Below are 25,733 nucleotides of genomic sequence, written 5' to 3'. Positions count from 1 at the left end.
TCCTGTGGCCTCTGACGGTGCAAAGCCTCCTGCGGGTCCCACCCCTGCCCCGCCCCCAAAAGGAGGGCTGTAGGTGAGAACCCAGGGGGCTCAACCACACAGTCCCAACCCGGCTCCCAGAAGACACAGAGGCTGCTGGATTGGATTCTTGGGTCCCTTCCTCCACCTGACTTGGGCACAGAGCGAGCCTGTCTTGGTTTCCCCATTCCACAGACCACAGACAGGTCTCAGAGATCAGATGGGAGAGACCCCTGGGGAAGCCCGGTTCAGCTCCAGGGACGGTCCGAGGGCCTCCTCCCTCCACACGGGTAACCTGGCCCTGTCAAGACTCAAGAAGGTCCCCACCTAAGGGAGGAGGCAAAGCCCCAAAGAGATGCTTTTTAATAGAAGAATTTGTTATCTAAAGCCACTAAAGCCCTCTCCCTTTTGATCCCTCCTTTCGGACAGACCCACAGTCCTGTGGCATCCGGTCCGGCCCAGCTGGAGACAGCTGGGCGGAAATCAGAAATACCACTGAAAGGAGCCAACTCCCTCCCCTCCCCTGACCTCCTCCAGCCCAGTTCAGACTTCTCCTTGGCCTTTAAGTTCCAGGCTGGCCGCAGGCCCTGCTCCTGCCTGGGCTTTAAGAGCCTGTAGTGGCGTGCTCTCCTCCCTGGAGCAAGCCGGCCCCTTTCCCTTCCCCCACAGGTGTGCCTCTCCTAAACTCGAAGGGACTCCCCGAGACATGCAACCAGGAGAGCAATGGGCAGCGGCGGTTCGTCCCAGGCTCTCCCCTGAACCTGAAGCCTGAGGGGAACTTGGAGTTACCAGCTCAGCCCCACTGCGGAGTCCCCTCATCCTCAGCCTCTCGATTCATCTTTGTATTCATCTTTGTCCGTCTGAAGTCTCAAGTGTGTCCATGTGCCAAATGGATGTAACCATTCCCGCCTCACACACCTGTCTCTCGGGTAGAGTAGGCTGCAACTATATAAATAAAGTGAACTCAGAAACTGGAAAGTTTTTTTGGAGGGGTGTGCCAAGCACGGTCGGCATCCCGCGGAGGGAGCGGACTACAACTCCCAGCCGGCTCCGGGGCCGCGGACGTCCCCAGCCCCTCTCCCTCAGCTGAGGGAGAAGTGGCCGCTGCCCCGGCGGGCGAGGGAAGTTGCAGTACCCCGAGCATCCCCCACCTAGGTTAGGGGCCGGCGAGGGCCCGAGTAAGGCTGGTTCTGGGGCCGCGCCGGGATGCAGGAGGCCTTCCCGGACCCCTGCGGACCCCCGCCTTCCCCGCCCCTCCCAAGAGTTAGTGCTGCTCGGTCCCGCCCCTTCACTTCCTGGCCGCGAGTGGGCCCCGCCTCCCCGCGCCTCCGCCCTCCCACCTTCACCTACTGTCGTGTCTCCCATTGGCCAGCGCGCACCTGCCCGTTCGTCGGAGGGCGGGGCGGAGGGCGGGGCGGGGCGCCCAGGTGAGGGCGCGCAAGCTGCCGCGGAGGAAGGTGACAGCGGGGAGGGCGGGAGGGTGGGGGGAGGACGCGCGAAGGATCCGAGGACCGACAGACTGACGGACCGACGGGCAGGTATGCGGATGGCCCGGCTCTAGTCCGGGCGCAGAGCTTCGGCCGCAGCCATGGAGCGGCGGCTGCGTGCGCTGGAGCAGCTGGTGCGGGGCGAGGCCGGCGGCGGCCCGGGACTCGACGGCCTCTTGGATCTGCTGCTGGGGCTGCACCACGAGCTCAGCAGCGCCCCCCTGCGGCGAGAGCGCAGCGTGGCGCAGTTCCTGAGCTGGGGTGAGTGACTCAGGTGGGACGCGGTGGCGGGGCAGGCCGACGGACACCGCGTCAGGACCCTCTCTCTCCCGCTCCACGCCCACAGACACTCCATCCACAGCCGCACGCCCACAGATTCCCCCACCTGCTATCCGCAGACCCCCAGAAGTGGCCCTGACACGCATTGGGCCCCGCGGCCCTTTCAGTCACCTTACCCTCACTCAGAGGCACACACACACTGCTTTCCACTCACAGAAGGTGGCACGTGTACACAACACACATCTCACACAGACCCAGAGAAACTTGGTCCCAGGTGTAGTCACCAGGCACAGGTACCCAACTGATGCCCTACACAGAGTCATGTCCAGACTTCTCCGCTCACGCATCATACCTCTTGACTTGTGAGGACACACACTCTCGCACGCAAACTCCCATGCATGTCGCCCACTGACACGCATGCTTTCTCAGTCTCCCACGTACCACACAGGCACACCGAGATACCCATACACAGCTGGTGGGGAGCCCCAGGGAGCCCCACACTTGCAGACTACCCGCAGCCACACTGGTTGTTACACACCTGTTTCTACTCACAGAGCTGTAGGTAGTGCACACTTCACACACACACACACACACACACACACACACACTTCCATCTCCCTGCATATGAGGCCACCCCAGGTTGGACATAGGAGCCAACTTCAGCCCCTTGTGCAAGCTGCCGGCCAGGCCTCCTGAGGGCTTTTCACCGGGGCCGGGGAGGGACACCTGGCTGGATGTGGGTCTGCACCCCTTCCTGGTTGACTCGTCTGAGTCACTGGGAGTGGCTGGCCTGGGGTGACCCTGAATTCAGTGTGAACACCTGTGCCAGCCCCAGAGTTCCCTGGTCCCCCTGGCCAGGCCATGGCGGGAGGGCAGAGGGTCTGGCCTGAAGGGTGGGGGGAAGCAGGTGTTCGCCCAGTGAGCAGTGAGCGCTCAGGCACTCCTGAGCTGGGGCAGGCACAAGGCCCAGCCTGGCACAGCTGGGGGCCGGAGACACACCGGCGAGGTGGCCCTGGGCCCCAGCCCTCTCCTTGGTGGGGCGGGGGGAGGGCAGTAAGAGGGCCCCTGCCTCGTCTGCCCCCTGCTCTTCTTCCCGGTCTCCAGCACCTGATGTGTGTGTCTCACTCTGTTGTCATCACTCCCTGTGACGCCACTCCCACATGTTTGTGTGTGTTTGCACACACATGTGCTCCTCCCTGCCCGCCTCTGGCACCTCTGCCTGGGACCCCAGTGTGGGGGCCTGTCTGTTGACATCTCCCGAGGTAACTTGCAGGGCGGTGACTCATTCTGCTTCTGCCCCAACTTGTCCCCGTTCTTGCCCAGAGCCCCCATCCCCTGGGCAGGGTGAGGGGACTGGGCAGCCTGTCTCGGGGGCCTGGATCCTCCCAGCTGTGGGTGTCGGGTCTGGACCCCTCTCTGGCCGATGGGTAGCTGCCCCGGCTTCGGCTCCCCTTGGAGACCTGTGGCTGCCCCTGTCAGCTGCACACACGGACCTGGGAAAGAGACAATTAATTTTTGTAATGAGGTTTCCACCCCTGCTGCGGGGGTTCTGCCTGATAAACCTGTGGAGCAGCTCTCTGTCCTACCCACGGACCCGCCTAGCTGGCAGGGAGTTTACCTTCTGGAGGGGGAAACTGAGGCAGGGAGCCAGACTGCAGCTGACTCCAACCCCCTGCTGGCCATTCTTGCCTCCTTAATAGTCCAGGCCCCGGGCCCCTCCTCTGGGCCTGGACAGGGCCTGGGAGAGGCTGGAGCTATCCCTTGTGGGCGTCTCAGGGACTGTGAGGAAGGAGGAGGCTCCTGGCCAGCTGAAGGCCGAGTCCAGGGAGGGTGGCAGGGCTCAGAGTTGCAGAGCTGGTCAGGCCTGGAGGAGATTCTGAGTGCTCGCGTCTCCCAGTGCCAGCGCCGGGCGCCAGGGCCGGGTGTTTGGCCCTGTTTTTGGGTCTTGTGAGAGCCTGGGCAGACCTGGCTGTGCCTGCCGGTGAGGGCCGCCCCCCCCCCGCCCCGCAGCCCCCGCCGCCCCAGGGGAGACAGGGCCTGTCCTCCGCAACCCTGCAGAACCACTGTCCCTCCTGTCCTCTGGGGCTGCCCCAGGCCTCACCGCCAGCCAGGCACCTCTGTGCCTACAGGGTCCCGGGACCAGGCCACAGCTCCTCAGTGGCAGAGAAGCCTCTCTGGGGACAAGGAATGTTGCCTGTCCAGTTTCCCAAGACAGGCCCTGGCCCAGTCTTGCTTGGTGGCCAAGAACTGTGAGCTGGGGGTGGGAATGGTGTCCCTGTCTGCCACAAGGTGACCTGGCTGGCCAGGGTCAGCCCCCAAGCCAGGGAGGACGAGTAGTTCCGTCAGCCCCTGGGGTCCAGGCTGCCTGGAGCCTGGGGATGGGGGGTCTGAGGGCCGTGGATCCGGGGTGGTCAGCAGTCAGGACCCCACCTCACAGGCATCCTGCTCACGGCTGAGTGGGCTGCAGTGCCTCTCCAGCCCCTGGCCCGGGGAGGTCCTCCTGCCCTGGCCTCGGGAACGACAGCTCCCGGCTTTCCACAGGGGAGAGCGGGACCTGGGCCCCCGCCCCACCGCCGCAGGTTCCCTGAGCCCTACTCTGTGTCCCCTCAGCCAGCCCCTTTGTAGCAAAAGTGAGAGAGCTGCGGCTGCAGAGGGACGACTTTGAGATCTTGAAGGTGATCGGCCGAGGAGCCTTCGGGGAGGTGAGCGGAGGCCCAGGCTGGGTGCGGGGAGGGAGGGCGTCCGTGTCCGCTCCAGGCTCACCCGGGCGCTCTCTGTGGCTTCAGGTCGCCGTGGTGCGGCAGCGGGACAGCGGGCAGATCTTTGCCATGAAAATGCTGCACAAATGGGAGATGCTGAAGAGGGCCGAGGTCGGTCTGGGGTCCGGGGGGACTTGAGCGCCCTCCAGATGTGTGTGTGTTGGGGAGGGGGCGCATGCTGCCACTGAGATGCGAGGCCTTCCGGGGGGGGGCGGGCACGGCTGCTGAGCAGCGGAGGACCCACCCCCACGGGCCACCCACCCCCGTCCCTTCCTTACTGCAAGCCTTTCTTAGAGGCAACCAAGTCGTTCCCACCCTCCTTACAATGACACGGAGGCCCAGCGCCGCAAAGCACAGGTGTGGGCTCACACCAGCGACCTCGATCTCAACTCTCAGACTTTCTGAGTTTTGCTCCGTCCCCCAAGGGGGCTTGGGGCTTCCCTGGGCTCTGACCCCACCCTGCCCCCCAAACCTGCTACAGACAGCCTGCTTCCGGGAGGAGCGGGACGTCCTGGTCAAGGGGGACGGCCGTTGGGTGACCGCTCTGCACTACGCCTTCCAGGACGAGGAGTACCTGGTGAGGGCTCTTGGCAAGGTCGGAAGGGGGTTGACCGGGGACAAAGAAGAAGGCCTTTGGGGGCCAGAGGCACTGGGTCCAAGTTAGAGAGAGAGAGAGGCTGCCCCCTCCTGGGACCAACAGGTGTACCCCCCGCCCCAAACAGCTCCAGGGCTGGGACCTTCCACCTGAGCTCTGGCTGGGAGATGCAGCGAGGCCTCCCAGAGCCCCACGGGACCACTGGGAGGTGGGGCCCTGCGGCAGGTGGCCCCCTTTTCCATCTGATTCTTGTCCCACCTGCCACCATGCAGTACCTGGTGATGGACTACTACGCCGGTGGGGACCTCCTCACTCTGCTGAGCCGCTTTGAGGACCGCCTCCCGCCCGAGCTGGCCCAGTTCTACCTGGCGGAGATGGTGCTGGCCATCCACTCTCTGCACCAGCTGGGTTACGTGCACAGGTGGGGCCCACCAAGCTCCCGAAGCCCTGCCCAGCCCCTGCCGACAGCTCTGGGGACAGCTGGCGTGGGCTGAGTGCTCCCCACGTGCCACGCCCTGTGCTGTGCTGGGCGCTTCACCTGCACGATGCCTTTGAATACTCACACCGAGAACCTTAAGTGGTGGGGGCTGCCATTGTTCCGTTTTACAGACGGGGAAGTCAGGGCGTAGCGCCAGCGAGCACCAGCCTGGCTCGAGGTGACTCAGCCTCAGCTGCCAGGTGGCCAAGCTGTGGTTTGCCCGGGGGCAGTCTGACTCCTGTGTCCCTCCACCCCCCGCCCCACACACTCTGCTGCCTCCGAGGGTCGTCCTCATGGGCCCCTTTCCAATCTGACCCACTTCTTCTCTCCTGGGAGCTCGGAGGCCTGGCCGCCAGCCTCCACCCATCCCATGTGCATGCATGCACGCGTGGACCATGTGTGCGCATCCTCATGCTGAGCTGTGCGCGTGCCACACTCCCCGTCCACACACACACACACACACACACACACACGGGTCAGGCCGCCCACTCTCCCTGCCTCCCCCAGGGATGTCAAGCCGGACAATGTCCTGCTGGACACGAACGGGCACATCCGCCTGGCGGACTTTGGCTCCTGCCTGCGTCTCAACAACAACGGCATGGTAAGGCCCTCGCCCCAGAGTGGGGGTGAGGGGGCCGGAGTGCTCCCGGGGCTGGGAGGTACCAGGCTTGGCGCAGGGGGCATCAGGCTTCCAGGGGAAGGAAGGACTGGGCCCAGGCCCTGGGGTGGGGAGCACCCAGCCAGCCAACCCCTGAGGAGTGGGCGCACCAGGCCCAGACCCATGGCGAGGGGCCAGCAGACCCAGCCAAGCCCAAGGCTGGCCTCACGGCCCCTCGACGCCACCCCCCACAGGTGGATTCGTCGGTGGCAGTGGGGACTCCCGACTACATCTCCCCCGAGATCCTGCAGGCCATGGAGGAGGGCAAGGGCCACTACGGCCCGCAGTGCGACTGGTGGTCGCTGGGGGTCTGCGCCTACGAGCTGCTCTTTGGGGAGACGCCCTTCTACGCCGAGTCCCTGGTGGAAACCTACGGCAAGATCATGAACCACGAGGTCTGGTTCATGACCTTGAACCCCGGGGTTCCGGGAGGGCAGCGGGACTCCCGAGCCCACGAGGTTGGTGACGCCCGTAGGTGGGCCTGTGGGATCCTGGATACCCACCCACCACCCCTCTCTCGGGCCCGCAGGACCACCTGCAGTTCCCCTCGGACGTGCCCGACGTGCCGGCCAGCGCCCAGGACCTGATCCGCCAGCTGCTGTGCCGCCAGGAGGAGCGCCTGGGCCGCGGGGGGCTGGACGACTTCCGGAACCACCCCTTCTTCGAAGGGGTAGACTGGGAGCGGCTGGCGACCAGCACCGCCCCCTACATCCCTGAGCTTCGAGGGCCTATGGACACCTCCAACTTCGACGTGGACGACGACACCCTCAACCACCCGGTGCGTGCGGGGGCCCCCCGCAGCTGGAGAGCTGTCTTGACCCTTCCCGGCTGCGGGAAACTCCCTAAAAGTTTTCCAGAGCAGTTGCTGGGCTGGCGGGGGAGGCCTTCGGACCCCAGAGGCTCTTGGGAGGTATGGGTCACCTGCCCTGAGGTGGGTCATGCCCGGCGAAGGTCCTCTGACCTGTGCCATTGTATTAAGCAGCAGTCGCACGAGGCAGCAGTGCTTGGGAGGCCCTGACCTCAAGGATCCTTGGGAAGTGTGCTCCACTTAGGCGGGGGCCTCGTTCCAGCCCAGGCGGCAAGAGGCTGGCACGCCCAGTCCCAGGGTGTCTCCTGGGGCTCCAGCCTCAGCCTGGAGCCGTGCCCGTTGACTCTGACTCTCTGCCCTCCTCCTGCAGGGGACCCTGCCACCACCCTCCCACGGGACCTTCTCGGGCCACCACCTACCGTTTGTGGGCTTCACCTACACCTCAGGCCGGTGAGTCTGGACCTCACACGCCTGCTGGGAGGCTGGGGGCTGCCCGGCCTGGAGGGCACTGGGACGTAGTGTGTTGTGACCCTGGGAAAGCGGTTGAACGTCCCGCCGGGTGCCTGCACGTGACGGGTGCTGAGGCAGCATGCTCTGAGCCCTCCTGGGAAGAGTCCCCATGTCCTGGGGGTCGCAGTGATGCCGTGCCCGTGCCCCTCCCCCGTGTCCTGCCCCAGCACTCGGCCCGCACGGTCGCCTCCGCGGCAGGCTAGGAATGTGGTGGACCTGGAGCCAGAGGCCTAGCATTGGAAGGGCCCCTTCTGCCTCGGAGCCTCACCTCGTGCCTCCGTGAAATGGGCGGGATGACCCGGTTCCACGTGTGGGGCCAGCCTGAAACCACAGTGAGGTCTCAGGAGAACGGGCACTGCCCGGTGTCAGCATAGACATCTGACCCATGCTTAGGAGCGCCTACTGTGTGCCCCGCTCATGGAGCGCCTACTGTGTGCCAGGGGTGGGGCTGGCAGGACCCATATCACCAAGTCCTCTTGACAGTCCTCAGAAGAAACCCTGTTGTCACGTCCATTTTCCCATGAGGAGACTGAGGCTCGGCTGTATCCGATGGCCGTTCCTGGTCACATGGCTTCTCAGGGCCAGGACTGAGGCTTGAACCGGGACCTGGGGGACCCTGGAGCCGCTGCCCCAGGCTGCTGCCCGTGGTGCCATCCTGGGGCCTCCCGAGGGCAGCAGCTGGTCTGGTTTGTCCTCTTCCCGGCACAGAGCCCGGGGGTGGGCGCGGGCCTGGCACACTGCAGGTGTCCCTTGGGTGAGTGAACGACTGGAGAATGGAGGCTGCTCTGGGGCGGGGGGGGCGGTCTCCACCAACCTGTGTCGCCCCCCTCTCCACAGTCCGGGCCCTGAGAGCAGCCCCGAGCCGCTGGCTGCCCTGGAGCGGAAGCTCCGCTGTCTGGAGCAGGAGAAGACGGAGCTGAGCCGGGAGCTCCAAGGTACGGGGACCCGGCCAGGCCAGGGCGAGTGGGTCTGACCGGGGCCGCCACCGCCGGGCAGGCTACTCACCCGTGGGCTCTCCTCCCCACGGCAGAGGCCCTGCACATTGCCCCGGACCATCAGGAGCGGGAGCAGCTGCGGAAGGAGGTTCAGACCCTGCAGGACAGGCTGTCAGGTACCCTGCCCACCCCTCCCCTCCCCATCTCTGCCCCTGCCCTCACCCTGGAGGCTGGCCTGCTTTCCCGGCACACCCAAGCCCAGCCTGGGGCCCAGCCCTGCCCTGCTCTGTGCGTGCTGCAGGAGCTCAGCAAATTACCTTGCACCCCCTGAGCCTGCGTATAGAAAGTGGGCCGAGGAGACCCGCCGCCCGGTCTGCGGTGGGGCTTCCACGAGACACTGCAGGTGGAGGGCCCGGCCAGGCAGGGGGCGGCCCGTAAGTGCAGGTCTCACTGACAATTCCTGGCAGAGACGCTGAGGGACAGCAAGGCCCCCTTGTGCCAGACGGACGGGCCCCCTGCTGGTAGCCTAGGCCGGGACAGTGACCTACGGCAGGAGAGAGACCAGCTTCTCCAGGTGAGGGCCTGGTGAGGTGGGTGAATGGCCCGGGGCTCGATGGTGAGCGACCTTGGCCCTGACTCCAGGCTTTGTCCTCCCCACCCCCGCCCCGATGCCCCAGGAGCTGGCTGAAGCTCGGGCAGGGCTGCGGGCGCGGGAGAAGGAGCTGTGCAGCGCCCAGGGGCGGCAGGAGGAGCTGCTCCAGAGGCTGCAGGAGGCCCAGGACAGAGAGGCGGCTGCGGCCAGCCAGACCCAGGCCCTGGGCTCCCAGCTGGAGGAAGCCCAGGCCGCCCGGAGGGAGGTGAGTGGTGGGGGTAGGTGGGCACAGCAGTAGGGCCCCGCCCCCGTGATCCCTGGCATGGCTGGGGGAAGCCCAGAGAGCTTGGTGTGAGGTGCTGGGGGTGCCATGTGCCCTTCTGGCGCCCCCCCACCCCCCGGTGGCTGGCAAAGGCCTAAGCAAGGGGATGATGGTTAGGGTGGGGGGCCAGGGGTTCATCACCTCCATTCCTGCTGCCGCTGGCAGAGCCCAAGAGTGTGCAGCATGGCCAGGGAGAGGGCTGGGGTGCACGTGGCCAGCACCGGCTGTCTCTGCACCCCATCACAGCTGCAGGCCCAGGTGGCCGCCCTGAACCGGGAGGTGGCGCGGCTTCAGAGACAGCGGGAGCGAAGCCTCGGGAAGGCGTCCGCCCGGGTCAAGGTAGTGCGGTCTCACCCCCTGCCCAGCGCCACTGCCCTCAGCCTTCCCCACCCAGGGCCCTCAGGTCCAGGCCCGTGTCCCGGGGGTGGGGGGGGGGCTGTGGCTTCTCATGCCCCTGCCCCGCCCCCTCTCCCCGTCCTCAAGACCGTCCACACTGCCTCTGAGACCAACGGCACGGGGCTGCCCGAGGACGGGCCTCAGGAGGCACAGCTGAGGAAGGAGCTGGCCGCCCTGCGCACGCAGCTGGAGCAGGCCCGTGGCCCCGGGTGAGCTGGGGGGCGGGGGTGGGGGCCAGAGAAGGGGCAGGGGCCGGGGCCCAAGTTGGGGGTCACTGAGTCATGCCCTCCTCCCCAGGCCCAGTGGAAAGGAGGCCCTCTGCCGGCTGCAGGAAGAGAACCGGCGGCTGAGCCGGGAGCAGGAGCGGGTGAGCCGGGTAGACAGAGGGCAGGATAGGCGGCTGGGCAGTGGGACAGAGCGAGGAACAAACGTAGCAGGGGGACGGGCCGGCCGTCTCCCTCGGGCAGTGCCCACAGCAGGCGGGCAAGCTGTGGCTGGTGAGCACGGGTGGACACAGGCGGGGCTCAGGGCTGCCCGGGCCCCTGGGGACTGACTCCACCTCCCGCCTGGCCCCCAGCTGGCGGAAGAGCTGGAGCGGGAGCAGCAGAGCAGGCAGCGCCTGGAGGGCGAGCGGCGGGAGACGGAGGGCAACTGGGAGGCCCAGATTGCAGACATCCTCAGCTGGTGGGTGCTGGTGGGTGGGGGGGCTGGGGCTGGGGGCCGGGCCCAGGCAGAGCCTAGGGCCCAGTCCCTGACCCCGAGCCCCCTTTCCAATCAGGGTAAATGATGAGAAGGTCTCAAGAGGCTACCTGCAGGCCCTGGCCTCCAAGATGGCCGAGGAGCTGGAGTCCCTGAAGAACGTGGGCACCCAGACACCGCCCGCGCAGCCGCTGGTGAGCCCCAGAGATGCCCCATTGTGGGGGGTGGTGCCAGTAGCCCCATTCTGAAGGCGAGGACACGGCTCATGGAGGAGCAGTGACTTGCTTAAGCCCACAGCACGTCAGTGGCAAAGCCGGGGCGTTGAGCCTGGCTGGGTGGCCCGGGCAGTGGCGTGCTCCGGTGGGAAGGGGCCTCTGAGGCAGCCAGTCCCAGGAGGCGTCTTACATGGTGCCCCCGGCCGCCAGGACCACCAGTGGAAGGCGAGGCGGCTGCAGAAGATGGAGGCCTCGGCCCGGCTGGAGCTGCAGTTGGCCTTGGAGGCCGAGATCCGGGCCAAGCAGGGCCTGCAGGAGCGGCTGACGCAGGTGCAGGAGGCCCAGCTGCAGGCCGAGAGGTGAGGCCAGGGCTGGCGTGGTGGAGGGGGCCCGGGACCCGGGGCCCACACAGAGGCCTGTGGTGAGCTCTGCCCCGGCTCCCCCCAGCCGTCTGCAGGAGGCGGAGAAGCAGAACCGTGGCCTGCAGCAGGAGCTGGCTGCACTCCGGGAGGAGCTGCGGACCCGCGGGCCCGGAGGTGAGTGGCCGTGTGCATGCCTGTCCCGGGGCAGGTCCCCTACTCCTGACTCGCAGTGACAGAGAGGCTCCCACACAGCCTTGCAGGGCTGTGGAGACAAGTTTGTTCCAGGCTGCCACTTACCCCACCACCCGTTAGCTAGCACTCACTGGGCACCTGCTGTATGCTGGGTCCCACTGCCACAGGCTACAGCCATGGTCCCATTTTACTGAGGTGGCAACTGAGGCCCCCGCTGGCCCCTGGTTCCTTAGGAGTAAGTAAGTGTCAGGGCTCGGCAAGGGACGCCAGCCCCAGTGACCCACACCCTCTGTTTTCAGACACCAAGCCTTCAAACTCCCTGATCCCCTTCCTGTCCTTCCGGGGCTCAGAGGTAAGAACCTGGTGGAGGGGCTGGCTGGGAAGTGGTCCTGGCGAGAGGCACAGGGACCTTGACTTTGCTCCTAAACCCCAGAAGGACTCTGCCAAGGACCCTGGCATCTCAGGAGAGGCGCCGAGACCCGGAGTGGAGCCGGAGCTGAGGCCGGAGGGCCGACGCAGCCTGCGCATGGGCGTAAGGACCGGTGGGAAACCTGCAGTCGGGCGGGGGGGTGGGGGGGGCCTCTGCCCACGCGCTTCTCACCTGTTCACCCGCCCTCCCGCAGGCTGTGTCCCCCAGGCCACCTGCTGCTACCGCGGCCCCTGCAGAAAGTCCTCCTGCCAAGGTCGGTGCCTAGCTGGGGGGGGCGGGGGGCGGGGGCACCCAGCCCTTCTGCTGGGTTTCCCAGGATCCTCTCGGTCCCTCTTTGTGCGTTGTCGTGGCCAGCAGACCACGCTGGGGGTGGCGGTGGTGACGGCAAGGTTACGACGTGCTGCCGCCGCTGATTCGCTGGGGCTCATTCCCTGGTCCCGTCTGCCACTCAGGGCCCTGGGAGGCTGGGGTCGGGCACCTGTAAAGGCTGTGTTGTCCTCCCTAGCCCGGGTCACATGTGCTGCGCCCCCGGAGCTTCCCATCCCCCACCAAGTGTCTGCGCTGCACCTCGCTGATGCTGGGCCTGGGCCGCCAGGGCCTGGGCTGTGACGGTGAGACCCCTCGTCCTGCCCGCGCCCCCACCCCCCCCGGGCACCGGCTGCAGCCCCTGGGGGGAGGGAGCGGAAGCAGCCCTGCTCCCGACACACCCAGGCGGCCTCCCGGCACAGGCCAAGTTTCCCACTGCTGTTTTTGTTTTTCTCCTCACCCGGCGGGGAGGCGGTGACAGCTCAGGTGCCACCACGGCCTGAGGGAAGCTGGGGCTGGGAACACCCAAGAGTCCTGATTCCGGGCTGTCCCCACCCACCTGACGCCAGCTGCCTGCCATCTCCTGCCTTCCCCACAGCCTGCGGGTACTTCTGTCACTCAACTTGTGCCCCTCAGGCGCCCCCCTGCCCTGTGCCCTCTGACCTCCTCTGTGCGGCCCTGGGAGTGCACCCCGAAACCGGCACAGGCACTGCCTATGAGGGCTTCCTGTCGGTGAGCTGGGGCCTGGGGGGGTGATGGGCGGGGGTGGGGGCTGCGGCCTGGCGGGCCCTCCCACGGCTGCCTTCCCCAGGTGCCACGGCCCTCGGGCGTCCGGCGGGGCTGGCAGCGGGTGTTCGCTGCCCTCAGCGACTCGCGCCTGCTGCTGTTCGACGCTCCGGACCCTCGGCTCAGCCCGGCCAGCGGGGCCCTCCTGCAGGCACTGGATCTGAGGTGGGTGCCAGGCAGCGGCATGGGGCAAGGGACAGGTGGAGGGGTGGGGTGCAGCCGAGGGCAGTGCCACCCCTGACCCGTTCCATGGACCTCCCAGGGACCCCCAGTTCTCAGCCACCCCTGTCCTGGCTTCTGATGTCATCCACGCCCAGTCCAAGGACCTGCCACGCATCTTTAGGGTAAGCACAGAGGGCAGGGTGGGTCAGACCACCCCCCCGTCCACGGTCATGCCGACCCGACCCTCGTGCAGCGACTTTCCTCCATCCCCATGGCTGACACCTTCACCACCCCCCCCAACATGGACGGCTACACTAGCCTCCATTCCAGTGTGTGCACCCACGCTCCGCCCCAGGGGGCACACAGTCTTCCCTGCATGAAGCTGGCTGCCCTGCCTCATTTAGGACTCTTCTGTGGCTCCCTGTCTCCCTCAGTGTGCTCCCAATGGTGGCCTCGAGGCCCTATTTCTTCTTTTTTCTTTTAAGATTTTATTTGTTTATTTTTAGAGAGGGAAGGGAGGGAGAAAGAGAGAGAGAGAGAGAGAGAGAGAAACATCAATGTGCAGTTGCTGGGGATCATGGCCTGCAACCCAGGAATGTACCCTGACTGGGAATCAAACCTGCGACGCTTTGGTTCGCAGCCCGTGCTCAATCCACTGAGCTACGCCAGCAAGGGGAGGCCCCGTTTCTGACCTTGCAGGCCTTCCCGCCTCTCCCTGGAGTCTCTCTCTGCTCTGACCACTTTCGCAAGTGTCCTGAGCTCGTGGGCCCCTTCACACCTGTCCCCTCTACCTGCCCCTCCCCCACCTCCACCATTTCTGGGTTCTCCACTCGTTCTGCCACCCTGCCTCCAGCAGAAACTCCAGCTTCTTCCCCTGGGGGGCCGTCCTGCCTGCTCAGCCTGGGTTGGGGCCCTGCTCTGTGTCCCCATCATGCCCCAAGCTCCCCCACCGTCATTCTGTGGCTGTCTGCATGCCAGTCTGACCACCCGTCTATCTCACACCGGCTCTGAGAGCGCGCCTAGCTCTGTGCCCAGCGAGTGCACATCCGGGTTCGTGAGCACCAGCTGCTGCAGAGAGAGCAGGGGGGAACGACAGCCGGCCCTCGGCCTGTGGGCCTCCAGCCTGGGTGTCTCGCCGCAGGTGACAGCCTCCCAGCTGACGGTGCCGCCTGCCACGTGCACCGTGCTGCTGCTGGCGGAGAGCGAGGGCGAGCGGGAGCGCTGGCTGCAGGTGCTGGGCGAGCTGCGGCGGCTGCTGCTGGACGCTCGGCCGAGGCTCCGGCCCGTGTACACGCTCAAGGAGGCCTACGACAACGCGCTGCCGCTGCTGCCCCACACGCTCTGTGCCGCCATCGTCGGTGAGCCTGGCTGGGGGCACTGCCGTGGGGGCGGGGCAGGCTGGGGGGAGGAGTCAGGGCCTGCAGGGACAGTGCTGGCCCAGCCCCAGTCACGAGGGGCCCAGTCACACTGCTGTCACCATCCGGTCCCTGCAGCCATGAGCTATGGACTCTGCCTTGCACGTGGCTCCCCTGACTGTCCCCTGGGCACAGCCGTGTGCAGAGCCCAGGCTGGGCGGCAGCGGCCTGGCTTCTGCAGCTCGACATTTCTGGTTTTTCTGAGAGAATTCAGGTGATGGAACAGGGCGAAGGCTCTAAGAAACAGACAAGGGTTTTGTTCCTAGCTCTCTCACCAGCCGCTGGGTGACCTGGGGGGAGCCTGGATGCACTTGAGCCTCACACCGTCTCCCAGGGGCTGCTGTGCTCAGCAAGGAGCCTGGGGCCTCCGTGACGGACAGCCGGGGGAGAGGCGCCAGCAGACTTCCACGCCTTCCCCTGGCAGCCCAGGCCCTGAGCCAGCCCCTGCCCTAGCAAGTGGGGACCCCTCCCCGCACTCACTCAGGGTGGGGGCCACGGAAGAGACTGCCACGATCGGCCAGGCCCTCTGTGTCAGGCAGGGGTTGGGCGCGCGGGGCCATTTATCCAGCAAGGCTTGTGGTGAGCGGAACACTCACCCCGCAGGAGGGTTCAGTGACACAGAGGGAGAGACTGAGGCTCGTCAAGGGCAGGGGGACTACCCAGTCTCCGCCTCCGGACAGGCCCTCTGACCCCTGACTCCTTCCCGTTACCAGACCAGGACCGGCTGGCTCTGGGCACTGAGGAGGGGCTGTTTGTGATCCACCTGCACAGCAACGGTGGTGCGTGCATGCGTCCGGGGCCCAGGCCGGTGCGGGCGGGGCTCAGACCCCGGCGGGGGGACGGGAGGGTGGGCACCGGCTTGTTTCTCGCCTTCCTGATGGCCACACTCTCCCTCGCCAACTCTGCAGAGATCTTCCAGGTGGGCGAGTGCCGGCGGGTGCAGCGGCTGGCCGTGAGCCCCACGGCGGGCCTTCTGATCGTGCTGTGCGGCCGCGGCCCCAGCGTGCGCCTCTTCCCCCTGGCCGAGCTGGAGAGCAACGAGGTGACGGGCGCCAAGATCCCCGAGTCTCGGGGCTGCCAGGCGCTGGTGGCCGGACGCATCCTGCAGGCCCGCACCCCCGTGCTCTGTATAGCCGTCAAGCGCCAAGTGCTCTGCTACCAGCTGGGCCCGGGCCCGGGGCCCTGGCAGCACCGCATCCGTGAGCTGCAGGCGGCAGCACCCGTGCAGAGCCTGGAGCTGCTGGGGGACCGGCTGTGCGTGGGCGCCGCCGGGGCCTTCTCCCTCTACCCGCTGCTCAATGAGGCTGCGCCCTTGGCGTTGGGGGGTGGTCTGATGCCCGAGGAGCTGCCGCCGTCGAGAGGGGGCCTGGGCGAGGCGATGGGCGCCGTGGAGCTCAGCCTCAGCGAGTTCCTGCTCCTCTTCACCACTGCTGGGGTCTACGTGGACAGCGCCGGCCGCAAGTCCCGCATCCACGAGCTGCTGTGGCCAGCACTGCCCACGGGCTGGGGTAAGGCCAGTGGAGGGCCAGGCTGGGTGGGGCCAGGCACCCGACCTGTGTCCCGCACGTCAGAGGAAGACAGGGTCTTGCCCAAACTCCAGAGCTTGGCATCGGGAGCCAGCGTGCACCCTCTTGCACGACCGTGCCCCGCTCCGACCTCGGTGGCTTGCAGGGGACCTTCCTCTTCCGCGCCTCCACCCACACGCTCCCCCTGCCTGAGCTGCGCTCCTTCTCGGACCTGGGCAACTCTCATCCGAGCCCCAGCCCCTGCGTCTGCTCAGAACTGGGGCTGGCGGGCCCTCTGTCCATGACCACCACCACCACCACCACCACCACCACCACCACCACCACCACCACCGTCACTGTCACTGTCGTTGCTTGCATGCCCCTCCCCCGCCCTCCCCATCATGAGTCCTTTGCCCCTTTGTGCCCCCCACGTTTCCGTTCAGACCTCTGCCCAGGCTCTCAGCGCCTCCTCTGGAATGACTGCTTTGGTGCACTGCGGCCCCCTCACCGGCTGGGGCTGGTTTCTCCTTCACACCCAAGAATGGATGAACGAATGAGGGGGGCGGGGGGAGGTGGGGGTGGGGCGTCCGGCACACTGGCAGGGAACCGGAGTGATGGGGTACCGGCTGAAAGAGGGACAGAGCTCCTTGCGTGAGCAGTGGCCCTTCTGGGGTGGGGCCAGCGGGCTGGGCGTAGCACAGACCTCCAGCATGTAGGTGGGGGGCGGGGGTGGGGTGGGGATGTGCAGACAGCCTGGGCCCAGTTCCCAGCTCTCACTTGTTGTCGCCGGGTGACCTGCCCATTACTTAGCTCTGAGGTCTCTGGGCCCTCATCTGTGAGCTCGGGGTTGTCTGAGAATGAAAGGAGGAGAAACACTCAAAGTGGTTAGAACTATGCTCGGCGCGGCGCGGAGTGGCACTCCAAGATCGCTATCTCTGACTCGTTGTGGAGGCTGGGTGGGGCCGCCCGGACAGGCTTCAGAAGAAGGACTTCTGGCGGGGCAGAGAGTCGCCACGCCACGGCGGGGCGCAGGGTGTGCCCGCGGTGACGAGGAGGAGGAGGGGGAGACGGCGCAGGACCTGCCCCGGGCCACGCAGCACACGCAGCTTCTACCCCGCAGGCTACGCCGTCCCCTACCTGACGGTGTTCAGTGAGAACTCCATCGATGTGTTTGACGTGAGGAAAGCGGAATGGGTGCAAACCGTGCCGCTCAAGAAGGTGAGGGCTGCCCTGGCTGGTGTGGCTCAGGAGGTTGGAGCGTCACCCCCTGGACCGAAAGGTTGCGGGTTCGATTCCAGGTCGAGGCACATACCCACGCTGTGGGTTTGGTCCCCCTGCTGGGGCATGTACAAGAGGCAGCCAGTAGGAGAGGCAACCAGTCGTTGTTTCCCTGTTTCTCTCTCTCCCTCTCTGCTCTAAAAATAATACTAGAAAAACAAACATTAAAAAAAAAGAAGAAGAAGAAGAAGGGGGGAGGGCCTGCCCAGGCCCCGGGGGCTGGACTGGGGTGAGCCAGGGTAGCATGGGTGACCCCTGTGCCTGCTGCTCAGGTGCGGCCCCTGAACCTGGAGGGCTCCCTGTTCCTTTTCGGCACCGAGAAGGTCCGGCTGACCTACCTCAGGAACCGTCTGGCAGGTGAGGGGGTGTGCGTGAGTACACATGTGTGCGTTCGCCTCTGCCGCCCGCGGGCGTGTGACCCTGAGCACCAGCTGACCGGGGACTTGGGAGCGCTGCCCAGCTCTCTGCGTCTCCTACAGAGAAGGACGAGTTCAACATTCCCGACCTCACCGACAACAGCCGGCGCCAGCTGTTCCGCACCAAGAGCAAGCGCCGCTTCTTTTTCCGCGTGTCGGAGGAGCAGCGGCAGCAGCAGCGCAGGTGCGCCCGCGGGGGCGGGGCCTCCCGCTCTTGGGGGCGGGGCGAGGCGCGGGCCCGCCCCCAGGGGGGCAGAGAGTCAGCTCTGGGAGAGGGGCGGGGGAGACACCACCTTCGCAGCCCTCCTGCCTACACCTTCTCTGCCGCCAGGGAGATGCTGAAGGACCCTTTTATGCGCTCCAAGCTCATCTCACCGCCCACCAACTTCAACCACCTGGTGCACGTGGGCCCCACGGACGGGAAGCCCAGAACCAGGGACCTGTCCCCGGTGAGTCCTCTGGCACCAATCACAAACCTCCTCGGTGAGGCTGAGCCAGTCACCGGCTTCTCCTCCGGTGCGCTTGCCGCCTTCGGCTCACCGTGTGGGCAGCACGTCCAAGCTGGTGGGTGGCTGCGGTTCACTTGTCGTGCTCTGTGGTGCTGCTGAGTCCCGACCCCCCCGCACTGTGTCCCAGCAGGCTCCTGAAGCGAAGGGCCGAGGTGCCCGCAGCTCCGTCCCACAGCGGCCCCACAGCTTCTCCGAGGCCTCGCGGCGCCCAGCCTCCACGGGCAGCGATGGGAACGCGGACGCCAGTAAGGACAGCCCCACAGCCTCCCCGCTCCCCCAAGTTTCCACCCTCTTTGGACCTCTTGAATCTGACCTTGGATTTTTGTCCCCTCATCCCGCTTCTGGAACAGTGAAGAGAAAGCCTTGGACATCTCTGTCCAGTGAGTCCGTGTCCTGTCCCCAGGGATCCCCGAGCCCTGCACCTTCCCTGGTACAGGTGAGCAGCGAGAGGGGGGAGCTTCTCCCTCCCCCACTCTAAGAACGGTCGGTTCCGGCCTGTATTAGGCCTTTCACTGGGACCCGAGGCCGGAGAGCTAGCTTAGCCCTGCCCTTCCCTGAATCCTAAGAGATGCTGCTCTTACCTGTCTCACCCCACAGTGGAGGCGGGAGTCTTGGCTCCGACTGGCCCAGCGCTGTGGCCCTGGGCAAGGGGCCTGCCCTCTCTGAGCTGGTCTCGCCTGTGAAGTGCGGTTGTCATTGTGAGACTCGTATGAGGTGATGACACCTCAGTGCGGTGCTTGGCACATTGTGGACAGAGCCACAGAGGGGAGACCTCTTGGGATTCCTAGTTAACAGAGGCTCAGCCCACCGGAAGGAGCGATTCGCCCTGGCTGGGGACTGCAGGGGAGGATCTAAGAGGAAATGCGAAGGTTCCTACTCATCCTCCAGCCTGGTCTCCAACTCCCAGCCGCCCCACCCCCGCCCCCAGCCACACTGGGCCACTCAGAGCTCTGGGGCTTGCTGTGTTCGTTCTTTCTCTCTCTCTCCTCTTTTTCTTTTAAAGATTTTATTTATTTATTGTATTTTAGAAAGAGGGGAAGGGAGGGAGAAAGAGAGGGAGAGGAACATCAATTGATTGCCCTTGGCACATCCCCAACTGGGGACCTGTCTTGCAACCCAGGCATGGTCCTTACTGGGAATCGAACCGGCGACCTTTTGGTTTGCAGGATGGCGTCCAACCCACTGAACCACATCAGCCAGGGCACCATGTTCTTTCACATCTTCAAGCTCTTGCCCCTGCTGCCCCCCTGCTTTGAATGCCCTTTCCTGTCCTCTACCCAGTTAGTGCCCAGGTCACCCTCAAAGACCTGCGCCAGCATCGCCAGAGACCACCTGGCTGCCTAGTCCCTCCTCCCACTGTGCTCTCCCCCCACCCACTTCTTGTCACTTCTGCTGTGCTTTGGTTTCTGTCCCATTGCCAGTCCTCCTCCCTCAGCTGCAGGCTCTTCGATGGTGGGGGTCAGGTTTGTCTTCTCCCGAAGTAAAGCGTGTTCGCTGACCGCATGAAGAAGGGAGTGAATGAACACAGGAACTTGAACTGGGGCTCCGGGATTTAGTGTGAGCTCCCCAGGTTTTTCTCACGCAGGCCCGCCCCCACCTCGCACCCGGCCTCCTCCAAGGGCCTCTGCAGCAGGTGACGGCTCCCAGAAAGGCCCCTGGAGACCCTGGCCCAGCGGGGACGGAGTCCTGCTCTCCTCTCTCCACCCCGGACTTCCTTCTCTCTTCCATCCAGGTCTCGGAGCGGCCCCGGAGCCTCCCCCTGGCCCCCGAGGAATCGGAGAGCTCCCCTTGACACCCTCGGGCAGGGCCCACCCACATCCCAGGACTGAGATGTGAGGGAGCAAAGACCTCGAGGAATGCCATGCTCCGGCTGGTCCGGGACGCGTGGGAATTCGGACTCAGGGAGAGCCCGCGCTGGATAGAGGCTGGGAGGCCGGTGTGGGTCCCCAGCACCCGGGGAGCCTGACTCCCAGCCCTCACCCCGCCTTTATCCTCTGCTCCCAGCCCGACCTGCACTCGCCACTGGGAATAGAATGGTCCGCCCTCTGCCCCGGGGGCCCCTTCTGTCCCCGTGTGCACTGATGATTGTGCCAAAACTCTCGTTTTTTTGCGCCAGGCCTTGGGAGGCTTACAAGCAAGAGTCGGGGTGAGGGGCAGAGGAGGCTGGGTCCCTGGGAGCGGTCTCAGGTCTGGGCTGTGTGCGTCTGGCCCCCAGCGAGGCCACGGTGGGGCATATCCCAGGCTCTGCTCGGGGCCGGGCTCTGGTCTCGAGGAAAGGAAGCTGGAGAAGCAGGGGGAAGGATGTAGGTGAAGGAAGGGGATGTAGGTGAAGGGGGTGAGCGGCAGGTGAGGAGTGAGGAAGTGGAGGGGAGGCGGAGGTGGTAGTGGGAGGTGATAGTGATGGAAGGAGGGAAAAGCATTTGGAGAAGGAGAAAGGGGTGAAGCAGGAGTGATGGAGAAGAGAGGAGGGAGAGGGGACCCAGGAGGGGACACCTCCCGGTCCTGGGTGGGGAGGGGCTCCGCACGGCGGCCCACAGTGTCCTCTCGTCCGTCCAGAGGCTGGGGTCTTTCCTGACCGGGGTGGGTGGGGAGGGTATTTATAGGGGCTACGTGGTGGGAGACGGGCGCCCAGCAGGCCCACTGAGGGTCTCCAGGCACGCTTCGGCCCTCCCTCCGAGGGGGGGTCCTTTTTCTCAAAGCTTCGACCGACTGTGTATTACGGGACATGTGGGACATTTTATTATTGATCATAGTCATTATTATTGTTATTATATTACTATTTTTATTAAACCTGCCCCCGCCAATGAGTGGGGGGCGAAATAAGTATTTATCTCCTCAAATGCCCTGTTCCCGGGAGGGGTCAGCCCTGACGCTCTGTGAGGCAGTAAGGAACCAATAAAGACAACTTCATTCTCTGCCGGCCTCCCCGCCTGGATCTGTCCTCCTGGGGTTCCAACAATGGGGGGGGGGGGGCGTGGTCAGAAATGGAGGGAGGAACAAGAGTTATCGAGGAAAGTTAGGGGTCAAGTTGTCTTCACATTTTCAGGAATCAGGGACACGTTCAAGTGGGCGTCAATGAAGAGAGTTTCATAACAAAGGGATGGTTTTCCAAAGGGGGCGGCATGAAGGGGACCCCCCAGGAGTGGCAGTGCCCCCCCTTCCCAGCCCTTAGGCGCCAGGCAGGAAGGAGCAGTTGTGTGACCTGAGGGCCCCGAGAAATAAGCTCCTCCTTCTGACTCACTACCTCACCCCCATCTTCTGTCCAGACCCAGGCAGTGGCCAGGGGCCCTAGAGCTCAGTTTCACAGCGGGTCCTAGAAGTAGCCTTAGGCCCCCTGAGCTGGGTGGGGAAGGGTGGACACGGACCTGGAGTGACCTTCCTGGTCCGACCCCCTCCAGGTGAGGCTGCCCAGAGAAGGGGGCGATGGGGCTGGGCGTGGTCTCACTTGCATCGTGACTGGGCGGGATGAGGGCGGAGCAGAGCTGGATGAGGGGGGAGGGGAGGCCGAGTGCCCTGGGACCCTGGCAGGCCTTGGGGACTGATGGCTGTGCCCCTGGCTCATGCAGGCTCTCCAGCTAGGAGACGTGCGGAGGGCCTGAGTGTCCCTTGTGGTTGGGGGGTTCCCATGGAGTTCCAGGGCCCGGTTAGGGGCCCAAGCCTGGGGGTCAGACAGCCTGGACTCTGGTCTAGCTGTGCGGTCACAGGCACATCACCTGCCCTCCCTGAGCCTCCATTTCCCCTTTGGTAAGTGGGGGTCATAAAACCCATCTCATGGGTGGTTCTGGTGGGATTTGGCGAGACAAGGAGTGTGAAGCGTCTTTGACCCACTTAAGAAGTGTGTTTGTTCTGCTTCTCGAGAGGCAGAAGCCCAAAGCAGGGGCCCGAGGGACCTGAGGCCTCCCACAGATGAAGGCATCTGATCATCCTCTCCAAACTGGAGCGTGGCCGCTTGCCTAGCGCCCAGAGATAATTCGGCCAAAAGATTGTCACATTTTGTAAGAAGAATTTTCTGCCCTGGCTGGTGTGGCTCAGTGGATTGAGCGCCAGCCTGTGAACTAAAGGGTCGCCAGTGCAGTTCCCCGTCAGGGCACATGCCTGGGTTGCAGGCCAGGTCCCCAGTTGGGGGTGCACGAGAGGCAACCACACATTGATGTTTCTCTCCCTCTCTTTCTCCCTTCCTTCCCCTCTCTCTAGAAATAAATAATAAAATCTTTAAAAATTAAAAAAAAAAGAATTAATTTTCTCCCAACATTTTATGTTAACAAACCTCAAACCTGCAGAAAGAACATGAGCTCCCTGTGCTACTGTTCACCTAGACTCACCAGTTGCTAACTTGGTGCCGCCCCTGTTTCACCTCCGTCTCTACCTGCACCTCTATATACAAAGCACGTGACCTCCTACTGTAACCAGAAAAGACACCGGCGTTCGGGCTGCCTGTCGCTACCAAATCCAATAAGCAATGATAGCGATTGAATCTTTTATAGGCGCTTTATTCAGATGGCCGGCGACCCGAGAAGATGGCGGGTTCATACCCTAACAAACCATCTTCCTCTTTCTTTCCCAGCCAGATCTTTTATAAGGGGGTTGGGGGAGGGCAAACAAGGTGTCAGCGAAAGCCTTTGAAACCCAACAGTTGCCTCCAAGGGGGAAGGGTGGTCGCTTGCTTCTTCCTGGTACAGACGTCTCCAGACAAGGTAATCTCCAGCCAATGCCCCAGGAGGTCAACTGCTTATTCTCAGGCGCCAGGATGGGCCTTATCTGTAGTTACTGAAACAAAAACTTAACATACACATTACTTGCTAGATTTATGACTATTTACCTTAAGCTAAATTTCCCCAAGTCTTAAGCCCCTATCACTACCGTTTGAAAGTAAGTTGTAGACATCTTGAACTTCACCACAGTCACCTCTTAAGAATAAGGAGCCACCAGGAGCCATTGTTACTGTCGGGGGATTTAACATCGATACAACAATATTGTCTAATGAAGGATCTGTTATGGGTGGGATTGTGACCACCCTCCCCATTCCCATCTGGAGATCCTAACCTCAGGGATCTCAGGGTGTGACCTGATTTGGAAATAGAGTCACCGCAGATGGGATGCGTTAAGATCAGGTCTCTGGGGTGGGCGCCAGTCCAATACGAATGGGTGCCTTAAGAAGGGAAAAGTTCAAATGCAGGTCACCCGGGAGGCGGCCGAGTGAAGAGGAAGGCAGAGATCGGGGTGATGCACCCAGAAGCCCAGGAACACCACGGCCGGCCAGCAAACCTCCGGAAGCTCAGGGAGAGGCCTGGGATGGATTCTCTCCTGCGGCCTCAGGTGGAGCCAACCCAGCCGGTCCCCTGCTCTCAGGCGGGGGTGCCCAACCTTCTGGCGTCTCTGGGCCACACTGGAAGAAGAAGAGTTGTCTTGGGCGACACATTAAATACACTGCAACACGCAACCACAAAACAATCTCATCATGTTTTTTTTATATTTTATTATTTATTTTTTTAGAGAGGGGAAGTGGGGAGAAAGAGAGGAAGAGAAACATCAGTGTATGGTTGCCTTTCATAGGCCCCCTACTGGGGACCTGGCTCGCAACCCAGGCATGTGCCCTGACTAGGAATTGAACTGGTGACCCTTAGATTTGCAGGCCAATGCCCAATCCATTGAGCCATTCCAGCCAGGGCAATCTCATCATGTTTTAAGTAAACTGAGGGGTTTGTGCTGGGCCGCGCTCAGCTGTCCCGGGGCCACAGTTCCAACCCGCACCTCTGCTCCCAGAGGTCTGGCATCCGACCCTGTGAGATGCCGCGTGTTTGTTTAAGTCGTGTAGTCCATGGTGCCGCTGTATCAGAACTGTCCTGTGCAGTGTTTTAAAAACCTCGGTCATATGTCGAGTTTGGTGCCGTGTCTTGCCTCTCCAGCCTTTTCAGTCTGCCACAATTCCCCCCACCCCCGTGCCCCCACCGCTTTTGTGCTGTCTTCCGGGCTGTGAACATTTTGGAAGGGTTCAGGCTAGTTCTTTGGGAGCATGACCTGCAATGTGCATTTATGTGATTGTTTCCTCATTCAATTCAGGGGCTTTTTAAATGACATAGCTGATAATATTTTCAATTAATCATAATAATACACGATTTTTTTTTTTGCAAACAATTAGAGGCTGAATTTCCCTTCGATGCCCTATGCTGGCCCGCACTGTCGATTCAGGCCGATGGGCTCCACGTGTGCCTGCAAACAGGTGTTTATATCCGGCCAGCCCTCCTTGTCTCCATCCGCAGGACTCAAGTCTGAGTCTCGGGACCCTCCATACCCCTGGCAGGAACCCCTGCGCTCCGTGCCCCCATCCTCACAGCCAGCTCCCCCTCGCACCCCTGCCTGCAGACTGTCAGAACTGGTCCTGCGGTTCGTCCCTGTTGATGCGTTTCACTACAAGGGACTCAGGCCGGCCTCCTAGGTTCTTCCTAGAGCTCTGTCCATCTTTGCCTTCCCACCTGGCCCCCTCGGCTCCTGACAGGTGTGCACTGTGCCTGCCGGAGTTGATGGTCCATCTTCAGCAAAATCCCCTGTATCCTCAGGCTGCTCTGCTGAAGGTCCTTAACCCTCCCGCTCTAGCAGAAACCTCATCCTGCCTGAGGTCGCTGCTGCTCCTGCCTCATGCCCCCAAATTGTCCCCACCCCTCCTGCCAGCCCTCGCCCAGGACACCTGGAGGTGGGGCAGGTGTCCTCCTTAATCCTTGTCGCCATGTTTAGGCGCCCTCCTCCTTCCTCCTTTCAAACACTCAGGCTTGAATTTGCGTTTTCAGCTTAAGCCACCCCCTTTGTTTCTGATGTCTCCCGGGTCTCCCATGGCTCGATCGTTTTAGCTCCCGGCCGGCTGTCTGTCCGTCTGCCCTACCCTTGCTTTAGTTCTTAGAGACTTCAGTACACCCGCCCGTGGAGGATGCAACCCCCAGGCCCTTCAGGTCCTTTAACTCTTCTCCCGAGATCCGGTTCTCACCCCCGCCCCCCAGCCGCTCACCCCCATGGCACTGTCCTGTCAGGAGCCGCTGGTTGCATGTGGCTACTGAGCACTCGAAATATGACTGGTCTGAACTAGCATGTGCTGTGAGTTTAAAATACATACCAGATTCCAAAGACTTAGTGAGAAAAAAATATATAAACTGTCATCACTAATTTTATATTGATTAGAAGTGGAAATAACATTTTGGACATATATTATTCAAGTTAATCTCACTTATGTCTTTTTCTTTTTTAATGTAGCTACTGAAAACTAAAATTGCACGTGTGCCCTGGCTGGTGTGACTCAGTGGACTGAGTGCCGGCGTACAGAGAGAGGTTGCCGGTTCGATTCCCAGTCAAGGCACATGCCGGGTCCCCGGTGGGGGGCGTGGGAGAGGCAACCGATCGATGTTTCTCTTGCACAATGATGTTTCTCTCTCTCTCTCTTTCTTGCTCCTTTCCCCACTCCCCCCAAAATAATAAAAATTAAAAAAAATAAAGTTTGAAATTGCTCGTGCCAGAAGCACTGCTCTAGATCTTTTCATCTCTGATAGTGACGTCATCATGACAGCAAGCGCCCCACTCTCTTACAGCACCCCCACCTCTCCAGCCGGCCGCCTCTAGTAAGCTCCTGACCCCA

General features: G+C 63.3%; 1 protein-coding gene across 5 annotated transcripts; it reads left to right on the top strand.

The window, feature by feature from the left end:
• Positions 1-1,429: 1,429 nt before the first annotated feature.
• CDC42BPG (CDC42 binding protein kinase gamma) lies at positions 1,430-20,418 on the top strand. Of its 5 annotated transcripts, none has more exons than XM_036029702.1 (37): positions 1,430-1,766; positions 4,395-4,486; positions 4,571-4,654; positions 5,025-5,120; positions 5,411-5,559; positions 6,124-6,217; positions 6,469-6,669; positions 6,804-7,052; positions 7,453-7,532; positions 8,430-8,527; positions 8,623-8,703; positions 8,995-9,101; positions 9,205-9,384; positions 9,688-9,780; positions 9,925-10,046; positions 10,135-10,204; positions 10,415-10,521; positions 10,616-10,730; positions 10,962-11,110; positions 11,199-11,287; positions 11,605-11,657; positions 11,742-11,837; positions 11,929-11,988; positions 12,241-12,346; positions 12,640-12,773; positions 12,853-12,992; positions 13,090-13,171; positions 14,131-14,347; positions 15,085-15,180; positions 15,313-15,912; positions 17,030-17,127; positions 17,460-17,544; positions 17,667-17,787; positions 17,935-18,052; positions 18,240-18,357; positions 18,463-18,548; positions 19,845-20,418. In XM_036029702.1, the coding sequence occupies exons 1-37, from the start codon at positions 1,607-1,609 to the stop codon at positions 19,902-19,904; spliced, it is 4,686 nt and encodes a 1,561-aa protein (XP_035885595.1). In that variant the 5' UTR covers positions 1,430-1,606; the 3' UTR covers positions 19,905-20,418. The 5 variants fall into 5 exon arrangements, with proteins under 5 accessions (XP_035885595.1, XP_035885597.1, XP_035885593.1 ...); XM_036029704.1 differs by having other exon boundaries at positions 1,431-1,766; positions 11,739-11,837; positions 15,118-15,180; XM_036029700.1 differs by having other exon boundaries at positions 1,431-1,766; positions 11,739-11,837.
• Positions 20,419-25,733: the final 5,315 nt, after the last annotated feature.

The sequence above is a fragment of the Phyllostomus discolor genome, chromosome 6 (assembly GCF_004126475.2).
Source record: "Phyllostomus discolor isolate MPI-MPIP mPhyDis1 chromosome 6, mPhyDis1.pri.v3, whole genome shotgun sequence".
Lineage (NCBI taxonomy): Eukaryota > Metazoa > Chordata > Mammalia > Chiroptera > Phyllostomidae > Phyllostomus > Phyllostomus discolor.
This window is presented reverse-complemented; position numbering and strand designations above follow the sequence as displayed.